General features: G+C 39.0%; 1 protein-coding gene across 12 annotated transcripts in view; it reads left to right on the forward strand.

Annotated features, from left to right (window-relative positions):
- Window positions 1-16,384, forward strand: part of AP4S1 (adaptor related protein complex 4 subunit sigma 1) — a 42,381-nt gene that overhangs the window by 18,827 nt on the left and 7,170 nt on the right. For 4 of the 12 annotated variants that reach the window (XM_048852415.2, XM_048852418.2, XM_048852405.2 and 1 more), the window contains 4 exons: window positions 1,920-2,118; window positions 5,279-5,365; window positions 7,540-7,608; window positions 11,055-11,171. In XM_048852415.2, the coding sequence (XP_048708372.1) occupies window positions 1,981-2,118; window positions 5,279-5,365; window positions 7,540-7,608; window positions 11,055-11,171 (411 nt within the window). In that variant the 5' untranslated portion in view covers window positions 1,920-1,980. The other 8 variants (XM_048852412.2, XM_048852406.2, XM_048852414.2 and 5 more) reach the window with 8 other exon arrangements.

Below are 16,384 nucleotides of genomic sequence, written 5' to 3' on the forward strand. Positions count from 1 at the left end.
ATGGTCACCTGCAGCTTGCCACGCTGGCCAAACAGGAAATGAGATTCAAAAGTTCGCGGTTCTTTTCCTGTCTACCTGGCCAGTGCATCTGAGTTGAGAGTGCTGTCCAGAGCGGTCATAATGGAGCACTCTGGGATAGCTCCCGGAGGCCAATACCATCGAATTGTGTCCACAGTACCCCAAATTCGAGCCGGCAACATCGATTTAAGCGCTAATCCACTTGTCAGGGGTGGAGTAAGGAAATCGATTTTAAGAGCCCTTTAAGTCGAACTAAAGGGCTTCATTGTGTGGACGGGTGCAGGTTTACATCGATTTAACGCTGCTAAATTCGACCTAAAGTCCTAGTGTAGACCAGGGCTAAAAAAGTAAGGTAAATATGTGAATATGCTCTGGCCAACTGCAAACATCCCTGGAGATTAATCCACAAGAGTAATCTTCATGTGTGCACATTTTAAAAGATACTTTTTGAGAACCATTCTGGTAGTGTGGGTCCCAGCCCAGCAGTGGGTAACAGGAAGTTTCTAGGTGGACTGCAATGGCCAGGACCAGATTAATCCATATCTGGGCCCTGGCCTTTGCAAACATACTCTTCCCAGCCCAGTGCAGAGTTGAGGCCCTTGCAGAGGAGGGCAAAGAGGAAGGAGTAGAGTTGTTAGAGCAAGGTCACCCTGCAATGGCAGCTGCTGTCCCACAGGTCTGGGCCCAGCTCCCCATTCCGGCATTGCGAACTGGTGCACAGAGGCTCAGCGCCATGTTGCTCAGCGCAATGCCACTCACTTAGGTTTGGTTCAGCTGCCCCTCTGTCATGATGGAGGGGCGGCCGGACCTGACCTGAATGGGACTTCAACCCCATGCACCAGGTCACAATGCTTAGAGGAGGGCCCAGCCATGCAGGACAGGAGCCCTCACTGTGGGGTGAGTACAGGGCAGACTCACTCTCCAACCACCCCCACCAGGGCCAGGCCAGGATTTGGGTTGTGATAGTCGGGGCAGACTGGTGCATATACGTAATGGCAAATCATAAAAACAGAAAAACGCAGTTGGTAGGTTGTCTTAGTAAAATGTTTGGGAAGCACTGCACTACCAGACCACCGGGCCAATGAGGTGAAAGGTGGCTACACCCTTGTCACGTAGGCCCCCCTTTCTCAATATCTACAATCTTTTTTGTAGGTTTAGAGAAGTCCAAGATCAGGGGAACAATCTGTTCTGTGCTTTCCTGTGACCCAAGGTTGTTCCTGCAAACACATAGACATAATTACTAGCCAGAATTCGACCCTTGAAACCCATTGTGCACACTGGAGAGGAAAATGTTGCCCTACATTTACAGTTTCTAATGGAATTAAAATCCTTTAACATTCATATGCTGATTTCTGCCAGTGTGGAATAGCACCTATGTATATGGTTAATGCTTTTAAGAGAGAATACCCTGAAGTAAGTAGTGTTTACTAAGCGTTTACAAGGAAATTTGGTTGGAGAGAAGGCACAGCATATCAGTTAACTGCACAAATACTAAACTCAGACTAATTCTACACCATGCTCAACAAGTTTAACACCGATATTAACATACTGATTCTCACACTGAGTTATGTTATCCCATTTGAAGTCTCTTCCTTACTAGTAAAATGATGATACTTGCCCTTACAGCAAGAATCTGAAAATATTTAGGTTGCTATCTTTGGTGTTATTGCACAGAAGAAGATTCTTGGTCGGGCTTCGGCTCAGTCAGCACTTTCATACAATAGTGAGTTCAAATTAAAAACACCAACAATATTAGGAAAGACAATGGGCTTGATTTTCTTCTTGCTTACATCAGTTGTACACTGACATCAGACCCAGAGAATACAAAATTCAACACCAACTACATGCTTCTTCAAAGTGTTTTATGACTCCCATGTATTTTTTGTTGTTGTTTTCTTCAGAAATACAGTTCCTGCTTACCTACCTCCTGTAACAGAGACTATTTCTGAGCCAAACAGAAAAATGATAAAGTTTTTTCTCATGGTGAACAAACAAGGTCAAACAAGACTCTCCAGGTATTACGAACATGTGGAAATTCATAAGCGGACAATGCTGGAAGCTGAAGTAATCAAAAATTGCCTCTCTCGTTCAAAAGAGCAAGTATGTTTTTTGTTTTTTTTTTTTCTTCTGATCTAGCCATTTTATTTGAAATGGAACCAAGAAAAGAATATTACACAGTGAACTACACTCAAGAAATATTATAATGTTTTGTGTTAGGTTTTGCTGCCAAGGTATTTCTTGACATGAAAGTTCATATGTAAATCTACTTTCTTTTTCACTACAGTTGGTCTATTATAAATGTAGTGCAGGTTCTCTCAAGAAAACCCATTTTTTCCCCAAACATGCTACAGCAATTGACATATGCATGCTATTGCTAACTAAGAGGAACAAAACTTGTGCTTCTCTTTAATGCTAACACTGCTCTGTGTTCCTGAAATTGCCAATATTTTGTCCATGCAGCCTTCCTCAAGGTCAGATAATGTGCCATATTCTAGATGAATTACTACGGAATTCTGTCCTGATTTGGTATATGGTTTCTAAGTTATCCAACTACAGAGCTGATGAGTGAAAGCACAATTGTTTTTTCTGATAGAACTTGAATTACTTTGGGGGATTTTTTTTTTTTAATATCTTCTATTTTACCTGATACAAAAGTCCCTCTTTTTACACAGATTTTAGAGAATTCTAGACATGCTCTACAAGGATATGGTACCTGAAGTTTAGAGGGCTCATCAACTCATGTATGAGCCAATATTCCTAACCATGTATCAATACATGATAGTGACACAGGTACCTGTACCTTTGTTAGCTCTGTATTGGTTTATTCCTATACATTTTATATTCTGCTGCATGTGAAAACCATTCAAAGGCTTCAACCAGTGTAGAATCTGTCTGCCCGCTCACCACAGTGGTGCTTCTCTCAGAGAGATCCTTACACGTATTCTCTGCAGCCTGCACTAGCTCTCTATTGTTTTTGGGTGCAAGTCAAGGTGTTAGTTCTGATGTGTAAAGCACTAAATAGTCTGGATGGAATCCTGGCCCTATTGAAGCAATGGGAGTTTTGCCATTGAGTTCAATAGAGCTCAGATTTCACTCATTTAGCCCTGGTTACCTCATTGTCCATGTCTCTCATCATATGATATTGCAGTAACTGAGACCAGCTGAAGTGCTTTAACCTACTAGTACCCCTAGTTAAACTGGGAATGGGCTCGAGGCAGTGCCTTTCCAGAGGCTGGTGCTCAGCTCTGGAATTCACTTCCCTATTTGATCAAGTGCGTTGACTTTAGGGTGTTCTTCTCTTCTCCCAACTTTTAAGGGAAGGTGAGTTGAAGGAGAAAGTTATTATGCCTGATTGTCTGGGAGAATGTTATTGTTGATTTTAGTGGGACTAATTGCATAGAATAGTAATGTACATAAGATAACAGACTATGGCTGTTTGGGATTTGTGAATTTTCCTTTCCCACGGATGTTCTATTGTCTCAGAAGCAACATCTCACATGGTTTTTGGGTATAATATACAAGATTGAAAATAAGTGCCAACCAGCTGGTGGCAAAGTGACCAAGATAGCATGTGTATTAGTTCTAAGACAGTAATAGAGAGTTATTTATTTCTCCTGTGTTAGAAGTTGTCTAACTTCTTTTCTGACAAAAAAAAAAGTAAAATGTAAATAATTAACAACAGAAGAGCCGTACATATCCATTGTATGTCATTATTCTATTTGTATCTATGCAGAGGCTAAAAGTAAGTGGTTATTGTATACTGCATAGGTAAGTGTTTTTCAGGTTGGAAACCTGGTTTTCTTACAGAGGATTCTACCTCTTCCTAGGGAGGCTGAAAATTCCAGGGCAAAGGAGAAGAGGAATATATTTTTCTCCTTTTCCTAGTTATTTTTACTGGACCTAGCACATTGACCTTTATATAATAGATATAAACTATCACAGCTCTGCCAAGCAGTAATGGATGCAGTCATGCCAGCGCTAAGGATTCAAATATCATGAGTCAGACCCTTAAAATCATAAGATTGTTTTTTAAAATCTCATGATTTTGAAGACAAACTTTTGGTCTTATTTCCTTTCTGGTTTTTGAGCATTTGAGTTTCGTGTTTTCAGACTTCCATTTGCAGCCACAAAGATTATAAACATATCTTTTAATTTTTTTAATGAAAACTGGGATACTCATGTAATTACATGGCTCCAGGAGTTGGGTCTTTAAGAAAAACACCAAATATTTCAATATTCAATAAAATTGCAAGATTTGACAATTCTGCACAGATGTCAGGTCCTTGCAGCTCAGTTTCCCACTGGGGGAGAAATCAATTACATGGAATGTGGGTATATTTTTACTGCAACTTGTGTACAGAGTGTGGCCAGACAGCACACAGGAAATCCCATCTTTCCAGAATCTCAGCAAAGACACCATTGCCCAGTTCCCAGGAGGTAATTTTGCCTCAATAATATACTCTAATTAGAGCGATTAAGGTTGAGAGCAAACTCTGCTGCTGTTCGCAACCGCTCCCCTAAAATAATCAGAAAACTAACAACAATACAGCCTTTTTTTAAAAAAAGATTTAACAGTGCTCACATTTGAAGAAAAAGGATCTTGTGACACTATGTGTAACAGCATCATCTGGTGACTCATGCCATAACAATATAGATTATGAAATAGATGTTTATGTTTTCTGGTTTTTCCTCCCACAAGTCTAAGGATAGATAGCAAGAAGTGGAAACCCATTGCCCTCATATCATCTATAATATAGGTATAATTTTCTACCTGACAATTGTGTCCTGTCATCTTCTAAAATGTTTTTGTTTGGAGAGGTAAGGGAAGACAAGAGGGATGCCCAATGGATCTGCTGTGTAATCTTGAGCAAATCATTTTACCTCTGTGTGCCTCAAGTTTTTCATCTGTGAAGTGTGAATAAAACTCTCCTTGATGTAAAGTGCTTTGAGATCCACAGATGAAAAGCCCTATCTACTAACTTAATATTTTATTAATTTCCTTTACCTCCGGAGGGAGATTGTGGGGTGAAGACTGAGACACTTTTTGTACTTTGTGGACCTGATTTTTCTGTCCTTTACACCAGTGTAAGTCAGGAGTAACTTTGTTAAAAGTTAACAAGTTACACTCATGAAACTTCTGTAAATGAGAGACGGGGCCCTATGTGTGTAAACTACAGTATATATAATAAGCATGTTGTGTATAGTAATAAATTAGGTCTAATGTGGCAGTTACTGTTTAACCATTTGCATTTTTATCTAGTGCTCTTTCATTGAATATAAGGATTTTAAGCTGGTGTACCGACAATATGCAGCCCTTTTTATAGTGGTTGGAATCAGTGAAACAGAGGTAAGAGATTACATTTAGTCTGTGAAAAAATGTAAGAGAAATGTGGATTTAAATTAATCTTTGAATATGCCTCTGTAGGCAGTCGTGGCCATCCCTCCACATCCACCTCTGAGGAGGGCCGACTCCTTGCAGTCTGGTCTGCTAGAGGAAATTAGCGGTACTCCCCCAAATTGAGGTGTTGGGCTGGCCTTTAATACTTCCTCTTCCTGTCCTGCCCCACTCTGCTTCCAACCTGCGGGGCGTGGTCCAGGCTGCTTGTGACATTCCCTCCACCACTGAGGGAGGCCACACCTCCTCACTACAGCCTCCAATTCCATCTTCTTTCCCCAATGCAGTTTCACAATTTCTGTTACACAATTTCAAGGTGTTGTTCTGAAAGCACCCTTATTTCTATCAGATAAAAAGTGGTGTGGAGGGAAAGAAAGAAGTAGTCTCTTTGGACTTCATACTATTTCAGCAGTCTGAACTGTTGTCACGTGCAGTTTCCCAATGAGTCTGCTACTAATAGTATCTTGCAAACTGATACTTGGTGGATGGAGTTGCGGTTTTTCAACAGATATCAGCATCATTACAGCCAAGCCAAATGCCTGGTCTAAGGTGCTGTCCCAGCTGCTCATTGTGCTAGATGTCACTGGTCAGGACAACTGGGTCCAGAAAAGCAAGCAGCTGCCATTCTGACAGGCTATGCCGACGTAGTGTTCTTGGTGAGCAAAAGAAGTGCTGTGATTGATATTTACTATTATTTTAGGCTCTGATTCAGGAAAACAATTAAATCATGTGCTTAAGTCCATTTCTGATGAGAGCAACACTTAAGCACATGCTTACCTTTAATTTTCAGTGGGAATTAAGCACATGTTTAAGTGCTGGCCTGAATAACTTTGATTTCCCAAACTGGAGACACAGTCAATAAAACCAAGTAGGATACTTCCCAATCTGTCCCTAACTCTTGTAACTTGGTATTTTTCTTTCAAGTCATCTTAAACAAAAATCAGCCAGTTATAGGATTATGGCCAGATTTGAAAGTACCTACTCAATTTTGTACTAAATTCTTACACCAGGCAAAAAAACTCTCAGCAAAATTTCAGATTTGGCCCCTTGAGTAAAAACTGCATTGGCTCACAATAGGGTTTTTTGGTGTGTGTGTGTGTGTGTGTGAGGAGGGAGAGGTTGGGGGGGTTTTTTGGTTTGTTTTTTGGAGGCGAGGTGATTTGCCACTTGTGAGCCATTTTGGCCAATTCAAGACCTAGAATCTGCTCTCAAGGAAGTTCTGGTAGCCAGGCCTATGAACTCTCACAATGAGTGTGTCTGCACAAGGATTATTTTGCTAAAATTTTCCCCCAAGTATAGACAGAGCTCCAGGTGATATGTCACCTAACCTGGCTCAGTGCAGGCCAATATGTCATAGCGCTTAAAACAGCCGCAGCTGACGGTTCTTTTTGTAAACCGGCCCTCCCACTGGTTGAGCTGAATCAGCGTGAACAACAATCGTAAATTTTAGCAAGTTTCCCAGTTCAGAGAAGACCAGTGTGATTGTGCACAGTGGAAGTAATGGAAATACTTGTACTTTACTGTTGAGTGGGATAGCGAGGAGAAAGAGATGGCTAAGATCTTTTGCTGGCTATAGGGAAGTCTTGTCTACACTGCTAAGTTTAGTGCCCATTTTCCAGTTCCACCAGTGTTGGCAATGGTGTCATTGCTAATGTACACCAGATTTGAGCATTTAGCAGTGTTTTTTATGTAATAGTCTACACTTTGGTATTTCATGACATTGTCCTGACAATGCCTGAGCCCACTCTACATTAGTGTTCATGCTGTTTCAGCAGCACTAGGTCTGTAAGCGGAATACAAAAGCTTGTAAAATAGCAATGGCCACGTGCCAAGGAGGATAGTGGCTGCTCATTGCTGTAATGACTTCTTCTAGGTCAGCCGTAGAGTTGTACTGGTGTACACCTTAAGCAGGTTGTTCGGCTTTGATATAGAACGTAATAATGATCTATGTACGTTTCTACAGGTACTACTAAGAGAGGCTAAGCTTACATACTTATTTGTGCTACTCACTATTTATTTTCTACTTGATTTCAAAGAAGCATGCATCTCATATTAAAATAAAATGTGAATGAGTAGCATATCTTCTATCAATTTAATATTTTACTTGCTTTCAATTTGTATTTCAGAACGAGATGGCTGTATATGAACTAATTCATAATTTTGTGGAGGTTTTGGACAGATATTTCAGCAGAGTGGTGAGTGAGACACGGAATCCATTGTAAAACATTTCCTTTCTTTGAAAGCCTTTGTGAACAGATTGTTCAGAGACAACAAATGAAAGAGGGGGTGGGAATCTTTGTTTATAAAAATGTAAAATGTGGAAAGTTTTGGTGTGACTGTGACAACTGTAACAAGGCAGCATCAGGAAGTTTTTTATTTTGTAACATACAATAATATAAGTATATATGGCTTATCAACTATTAGACATTGAATGCAAAAATATTTATGCTAGGAAACAGTCTTTTTGTATGTTTATCCACCAAATGGTACTTCAGGAACCTACATGCTTCCCACTCTGAATGGCCCTATCTACACTAGCCTTTAAACTGGTCTTTTCTATATTAGATTTATTTCTCTTAAAATTTCCCACCATTGCCACCCACAGATAAGCTGCAATGGTGCTAGAAGTGGAGAAAGCACTAATGTACCCGGTCACTCAGAGCAGGGTTGGACAAAGCACTGATTGGCAGTTGGTGTTTCAATCTATACTGGCACTCCCACTATTGCCACCAGGGGCAGCAATGCAGAAGTGGGAATTTTTAAGAGAAAAGGTATTGCATAGGTACAGTCGGAGTCTGGCAATCAAGTTCTGCTGTGGTTCCGGTTTGGCCACCCAGTGTAATTACAGACTAAAACGCATGTTTTACATGGTTCTGACACTGTTTGGTCCTGTCCATACAGGATGGACAAATCATGTTAGAAACAAATTTAGATGAAGATGTATTTTAACAGTTTCAACATGGTTTTTAAGTTGGGTTGGATATCCTACCCTTTCCCCAGCATGAGTGGGTCAAAGGCTCTATGTAAGGGTGGTGTCAACATTGCAAAAAAGTGTTAATAGAATAATAGAATATTAGGGTTGAAAGAGAGCTCAGGAGATCATCTAGTCCAATCCCCTGCTCAAAGTGTTAACATGGATGAGCTAAGGGTAGTAAAGACATGGCAACTCATCTTTGAAGCTCAAGTTCAGCCTCAGGCTGCCATATATATTTGAACTTGAGCTGCTAAATAGAGTTAAAAGCTGAGTTGCCATGACTTCACTGCTATTTTAACCTTTTAGCTAATACAGATTAGCTGCCTTTTTTTTTTTTTTTTGCATTGTAGACATACCCTAAAAGTGATCCTTCCTCTGGCAAAAGAGGGCTGGGTGCAATTCCTCCTTGAGTCCATCGACTCCATGGTGTGCCATCGATAACTGTACATACCAAAGATCAGTGTACCCTCCCAGGTTTATAACTTTGATTTCCCAATAATAATGCAAACATTTTCTACAGCAGATCTAGGCCAGCAGAGCTGATCGTAAAGTTACTCCATGTGTGAATTTGTTGATGCAGAAGATAATCTTGCCTGAATCTATCACCTTTACAGTATGGGTCAAATAGGGTTAGAAGTAAAATTCCCAACTAACCATGCTCAGGCTAATAGAAAATTGGCCACTACAGTGTGCCCCAGTTCTCTAATGCATGGAGGTTGGAAATTCATTGCTATAATTGCAGTCACAACCTTAACACTCATGACACGAATGGAATTTGACTTCTCATGTGTAGCAGAATTTACTAGCATTTTATTTGTCTAATTGATCTAAGTCTGCTGCCAGCCTTTTCCCAAGTTTTAATGTTTTCAGCTGTGAATGAAAGTAGGGGCAGTATTAACATAGTAAAAGTCTGTCTGCCTTAGCACAAATATACTCTAGTACCTTGTGAATCTACCACATTTAATGGATGCTGCACATCCGTTTCTTGTACATGTATATAGGCTAAAAGCTGACAATTATTAGCAATTTACTGATTACATCATGCTACAGAACCTGGCATTACTCAAAGCAGTTGGGCTTTAAAATTTGGAGAACTAAAAAGAGGGGTGGGTTGGAGAAATCACATACCATAGTTCTGTTTTTAATAGCATATAACGCGTATAATAAATAGCAGGCCACTGAATAACAGGCCTATAATTCCAGCTAGAGGTTCTGGTGGAACCCCAGAGCCAAGGGAATAAATCTGTACTGTACTAAATTATGCTGAGTTTCTAGTAGCCAAGGGGTAGCCGTGTTAGTCTGTATCCACAAAAACAACACGGAGTCTGGTGGCACCTTAAAAACTAACAGATTTATTTGGGCATAAGCTTTCGTGGGTAAAAAAAAACCCACTTCTTCTAGTCTTTAAGGTGCCACCAGACTTAGGGTGACCAGATGTCCCAATTTTATATGGACAGTCCCGATTTTGGGGGTTTTCTTATATAGGCACCTATTGCCACTCCCATCCTGAATTTTTACACTTTCTATCTGGTCACCCTAACCAGACTCCTCATTGTTTACATAATTCTCACAGAACTCTAAGTTGTGATGATAACACAAAGAGAAAAACAAAGCAAAAAAAGCAGTGGGAAAGAAAATAACATCTGTCTTGCTCTAGAGGGACATTTTGTCATCTTTATATTTTTAGGTTTGTGAGTTTTAAACATTCTTGCATGTGCTATTTTTTTATCTCATGGAATTTCCATTCTTAAATTTAGATATCAGATCTTATGCTGCTGTACCAGAGAAAACATTCACAGAATCAGGAGCAGGTTTTCAAAGCTACCTATGGGATTTGACTCTGGGACTCCCCTTGATTTTGATGGTAGCTACACAAATATAACCAGGCACACTGTTTGGAATATGTGCCTCTTGGTGCCCAGTGACGTTTTAAAAAAAAAAAAAATCTTAAGTATAAATTGAATTGATCAGTCACCTGAAGTTTGCTTATTGTGATATACAAAAACTTTTTAAATGGGGATGTTGAACTCGTTCAGCGGAGAGGGCTGAATTATGGTTTTCTTTAGGGTCCATAAACCAGAGTTACGAGTTTCTGCCATATGATATCTGCAGTCCACAGCAACACTTTCACTATGTCAGTGGACTTTTGCATAAAAATCAAGGGTAGAATATTGGACCCAGAACCAGGGATAAGGAAGCCCAGTGCAACTTCATCTCCCTTCCAGGAAGTTCCACCTGTGTCTGGCAGAATTTTAATCCCTGAGAAACAAGGAGGGAACAGATGACACCGTAGAGCTCCACTGCTTGGAACAGAGCATTTTGCTGGGACTCAGGAGCACAGCTGCATCCACATCCCTAAGCTCAGTTATTGTCTCAGGCTGTCTTTCTTAAGACTCAGTAAAACAGCACTGCATTGTGCCAGATGTTCAGAAAGTTTTATTGCTTGGCAAACCTAATTCTTTGAAGTTTAATTTTTCAATAAAAAATTTAATTCTTTAGAATCTTAACTTGTCATGAAGGCTAGGATAATAAATCACAAGCACTTAGATCCCACATTAATGAGCATGATGTCACTGAGCACGGACCTGCACAAACCACCACAGAAAATCAAGCTGTCTTGGAATTTTATATCTGTGCTCTGACAGGCCTTTCCTTTTTCATCCAAAGGAGAAGTGGTATGTAATGCGTAATGACGGTGAGGTAAATGATAATTCACCTTATCTGACTAAAACTGATATCCACCTATCTTTTTTCTTCCAGAGTGAATTAGATGTATCCTTTCCAGTATCACCACCAATCCATTTGTCATTTTCTGTATGCCTGTTCTTACTGCCTTCTAGTACTACTTGGCAGACATTCAAGATAAAGCAGTACCATGTTATGATTTAACAAATGAATATTGCAGTTAGAGTAAGTAGCACACTCCTGGGGTCCAGCAGCAAAGGCGGCAGCTGCTAATGAGGAACCTTCTATTTAAAATCTCAGTAGCAATATAAAGACAATACTGGTGTGGAGCAATTTTTTTCTGAAGGTAACTTGTTAAATGAGATGCAGGGCTTAGTTACCAAGAACAACTGTATAATCATGTTTGGATACAGAGAAGGGAGACGGGTTATTTTTTGGTTTGCTTTTTTGTTTCACTATTTTTTATCAATTTAACTTTCTTTGTTATTGGCAAGGTATTTATCACCATAGTGCCTTCGGCCACATTAGAAAAAGGTTACCACTATTACAGGATTAAACATGGACGATGATCCTGCTTCTATAGAAGTCAGTGGGAGTTTTGCTGTTGCCATCAATGGGAACAGGAGTATGCCCTTGATGGGGAATCTTGGGTATCGATCATGACAGCAGCAATGATTGAAATGACATGGTCTTTGCACACACTTAACCACCCTCCACTCAACTACTCAGAATGTTACTTAGATGCCTTATTCAAGGAGTAATATATAGCTAAAATATAGAAGCATTTTTGTTATGTTATTTTTTGTTATTTTTCTTACACTTCTTTACTAAGGCAGCAAAAGGCATCATATATAGTTTTTTCCTATAACTTCTTAAAAGCATGTCCATCTACACATAAGCTAGGGAACTTCACTGGAACTCTCTGGTTCATCTAGTAGCATTAAAAAAAATAGTACACTGTCTGTGTTACATTCATGGAACATAAATTAACACCAGGAAAGTTCCCCCAAACTGAAACCAAAGACTGGTGGATGAAATATCTGCCTTATGGGATCCTGTTTTCATAAGGGGAGTCTTGAGGTCCACAGACAATTGTGCACTTACATTTTTGTATGTACTTAAACATGTGCTTATTTAAGTACTTTGCTGAGGAGAGATGGACTTAATTATGTGTATAAGTGCTTTGAGTTGGGGACTAAGCGTACAATTTGGGTAATTATACGTACAAATGGCTACTTATGCCCCAATATGGCTATATTTTGTATATGTATTTATCCAAATTTGAACATGAAATCATTTAGGGTGGTGCCATCCCTGTGAATACTAATTGCCTTTTGTCAGAATTTTCACACTGAGGAATTTTCTGACTAATGCATGGATAAGATTAATCAGATTTTTACACACACACACACACACACACACACTCTGTTGGCACAGTTAGTAGCTGAGAGATTGGCACCTGGCAACCTGCTGCATGCATTACTTAACAGGGTGTGTGATTACACAGTTTAGGGGAACTCTGGTGTAAACTGAAGATGATTTTCAATACTGGTTCAGTGTGCTGAGATCCTGTGCTAGCCCTTTAACCCATTTCACCTCTCTCAGAGACCCCATGAGAAAATCATTTTCAGCAATGAGTCAAATCTCCAATTGTAAACCAGCCTAATAGACTTGTCTGTAAATTTGAAGAGGGGTTTATGGAATTTAGGGAGCATATAAATTATCTTATTTGATAATATTAAGAAAAGGTTCTCAAATCTTGCTAGTACAACTATACTAGGCCAAATTCAAAGTCTGGTGTATCTCCACTGATGTATTAGGCCTCTTATCTTTAATTTTGTAGTACACCAGTACACTCTTTTTGGAGGGGAGCAGTTTTATTTTAAAACATTTTCCCTACAAGCTAAAAAATTCCTGTCTCATTTAGAGAAAGGAAGAACCTTTGTGGGCTAGAGTGTATAGAAAACACTAAAAGCCAATTCCTCAGTATGCTGAGTGAAGTGTGAACATGTGCCTATATAAGTGGTGGTGGTGGTGATGGTGATGTGAACCATTCAGATTAGCATTTATTTTTTATAGCAATTTAAATAGCAGATAAATAGAGAACAGTGTAACATTTGGACTACACGTGTCTTAGTTGTTATTGCAGCGCAAACTATTCCATCAAAATGCCATTTGTAGCATGTAAAATAACAGTCACGGCCTGGGAACAAATCATTTCTGTTGCCAAGTAGCCTGAGCTGACTCTAGTTTAATTCAAAATATCTGATGAAGAAATACAATGTGAATGTCTGTAGCAGCAAACACATATGCAAGATATATCGTGTTAATAGACTGGGCATCTGGCTAGAGCCTGTGATGATTTCCTGTCTCTATGGTAACACTGATGTATACAAATCCACATGAATTTGGTTTTAAAAGTGATCATGTCTACTTAATGTTGAAAACAAGATGATAATAAAGAACTGACGATAACATGATCCAACAAACATTTTAAAATTGCAAAGAAAAATAATCAGAATGGTGATTACCACATATTCCAAATTCACTAAGAGCTCTCCTTTCCATGAGGTGCTAAGTACCCACACCCTTCCATTGAAGGCATTGTTTGATTGAGTCCCTAACTCCAAGCAATCTATATATTGGTATAATAGCTACATATGAAAGAAAATGGCAGCACAAATCTGCAGTGTAGAACTCTATAGCTGAGACACATACATTACCCTATATTGCAAAAGCACATTATTAGTAAATGCTGGGAAGTCCTGCTAAATTATCATATTAAAATGTAAAGCATACATTAAAGGTACATTAAGGTTACACATTTAAAATCAAATTTAAAAAAAAAATCAGGAAAAGCAAAGTGACGTTTCCATTCGCAGCGTTAATGCTGTCAGACTGCACGTTTTATATAACAATGGGAACAATAGCACACTTTATTTGCATCTTATAGAATATCTGGTTTGGAAGGGACCTCAGGAGGTCATCTAGTCCAACCCCCTGCTCAAAGCAGGGCGAATCCCCAATTTTTGCCCCAGATCCCTAAATGGCCCCCTCAAGGATTGAACTCACAACCATGGGTTTAGCAGGCCAATGCTCAAACCACTGAGCTGTCCCTCCCCCCCATCTCTTCCTGCAGTTTTAACGATTTAAAATTTGGGGCAAAGAATTAAGTAATCCAATTTAGTACTTGTAATTATTCTTAAATATTGCGAAAGCCCCACAATCTATAAAAGACTCTACCCTGGTCTGAAAAAAGGCAAGTTGCAGTTCCTTAGATGTAACCTTCATCCAGGGAAATCGGCCTTGATGGAAGCATGTATCTTGTATCTCTGCCAGATTCTACAGTCTGTCTATACCCATTTATCCTGCTGTTCCTTAGCCCCAACTGCTCTCAAACCCACTCTACATCTTTGAAAAAAGGGGTCAAGGACCAAGAAAACCCAAACTAAGTGCAAAAAAAATTCCCAATAAATTAGCAAACCCACAATTAAATACTAATACTATTTAGAGCACCCAACTATGTTGTTACAGCAATCCCAGCTAAAAGAAGATATGCAACAATCCATAGGAAACCACTATCCTCCAATCTGAACACAAGCAATAACTCCAGTTTCCAAGTCTCTGTAGAGATTATATATTGCAAGAGAACTTAATTCCTGGTCCTAACTAAAAGCCTGTATGTGTCACACAAATCTGCCCTCCAGCCTCTTAACCAATCAACTACTGTAAGGGAATGGATGTAAAAATCCTGCTGTTTCTGCTACAAAGAACAATATACACTTTACTCTAGGCTAAAAAAACTATGTGAAAGCAAAAGAACCTTCCAAGTTAATGCTAAGGTTTAAGTTGTTTACTGCCCCAAAAGTGTTATCATATTTAATAATGTAAACTTAACAGGAAAAGTCAGTGTAACTTTCATTAAAAGCAAAGGGCGGGATCCAAGCTTTTCCTACCAAATTTAAAATAAGACAAGTTAAGAGGCAGGCTGTATGAACATATATTTAGTCATATTTTTACCAGCATTTTCCATCAAATTAATGTTTTAATATATTCTCCAAGGCCACATTCCTGAAAACATTTATGTGTGTGCCTGCTTAACTTTAAGCACAAGTAACACAATTGCTGATTTCCATGGGGGTTACTCATGTGCCTAAACTTTTGTGTAAGTAAGTGGTTGCAAGATCGCAGCTTTAAACATATTGCATTAGCAACAATGAAAACTATTGGCACTAGTCAATTAAAGGGTGATATTTTAGACAACCACTTTATTTTATTAAGTTCTGAGTAGCCATTTGTTTTGAGAGCAACTTTTATATGTAAAGAGTCTAGATAATGGTTGAGACAAGTTTCCACTTTTAGTCTGGGAATTAGTCATTCTGCACATAATTAAGAATCCATATGAAGCAAAGATCATGATATTTCCAGAACTATATTTTAAATATGTTTTTAAAACAACTGCTACCAGATGTGCTGATGGACCATTTAAATGGACAACAGTGTTAATACCATTAATAATGAAATGTTTCTGTTTAGCGAGTTAATATCTCTGATTTTTTTATACACAGAACCAGAGCTTAAATGGGTTGAATTTTATTAAGCTCTTAAACAGCTACAGTTCAGATGGCGTAGAAGCCACTTTCTGGCTGTGATGAGTCACTACAAGGATTAAGAAAGTGACAATTGAAAGTGTTATCACAGCAGTTTGGTGTAGACTAGATGCTGTTATGTGTAGGAGTTGTTAAAATTAAGAAAAGTTGGTTTTCTACAGTTTAAATTGACAGAACAAGCTTTGTTCTGAACCAGATACTAGCCTGTGAAAAAAACAGGTGTTTATGTTCAGGTTTCTGTCTGGATCCCCAGAGAACCAAGAGTCTGGAGACCAATTTCCTGAGTTAAGAAAATCATTGAGTCCCATTGTGATTAGCCTACTGTTTATGTCTGGGACAACTGAAAAACACTGATATAGGGAATTTCCCAGCTGAATCCATCAGACACTTTAATGTCCACCAAAGTAGCAGTTTCAAACTTTAAGTTTGGGCAATTTTAAGTAATCAGGAGGAAAATTATAATGTTACAGTGTTGGTTCAATGAATAGTTCAGGCTCAATGTTTATAAGTATATACTTCAATTTACACTGTAAAAGAATTGGATAAAATGGAAACCTAGTAGTATTAATTTCAAATAATTATCACAATAAGAGAGAGGTCCTCTCCAGGATCATGATGAATTGAACCAGCTAAAGGCTCTCCCACCAGACTTTCACCTTGACTGTGATCAGTCAGTTTTCAACCCTCCATCCAGAATGTATA

Source organism: Caretta caretta, chromosome 6, assembly GCF_965140235.1.
Source record: "Caretta caretta isolate rCarCar2 chromosome 6, rCarCar1.hap1, whole genome shotgun sequence".
In the NCBI taxonomy this organism is placed as follows: Eukaryota; Metazoa; Chordata; order Testudines; family Cheloniidae; genus Caretta; species Caretta caretta.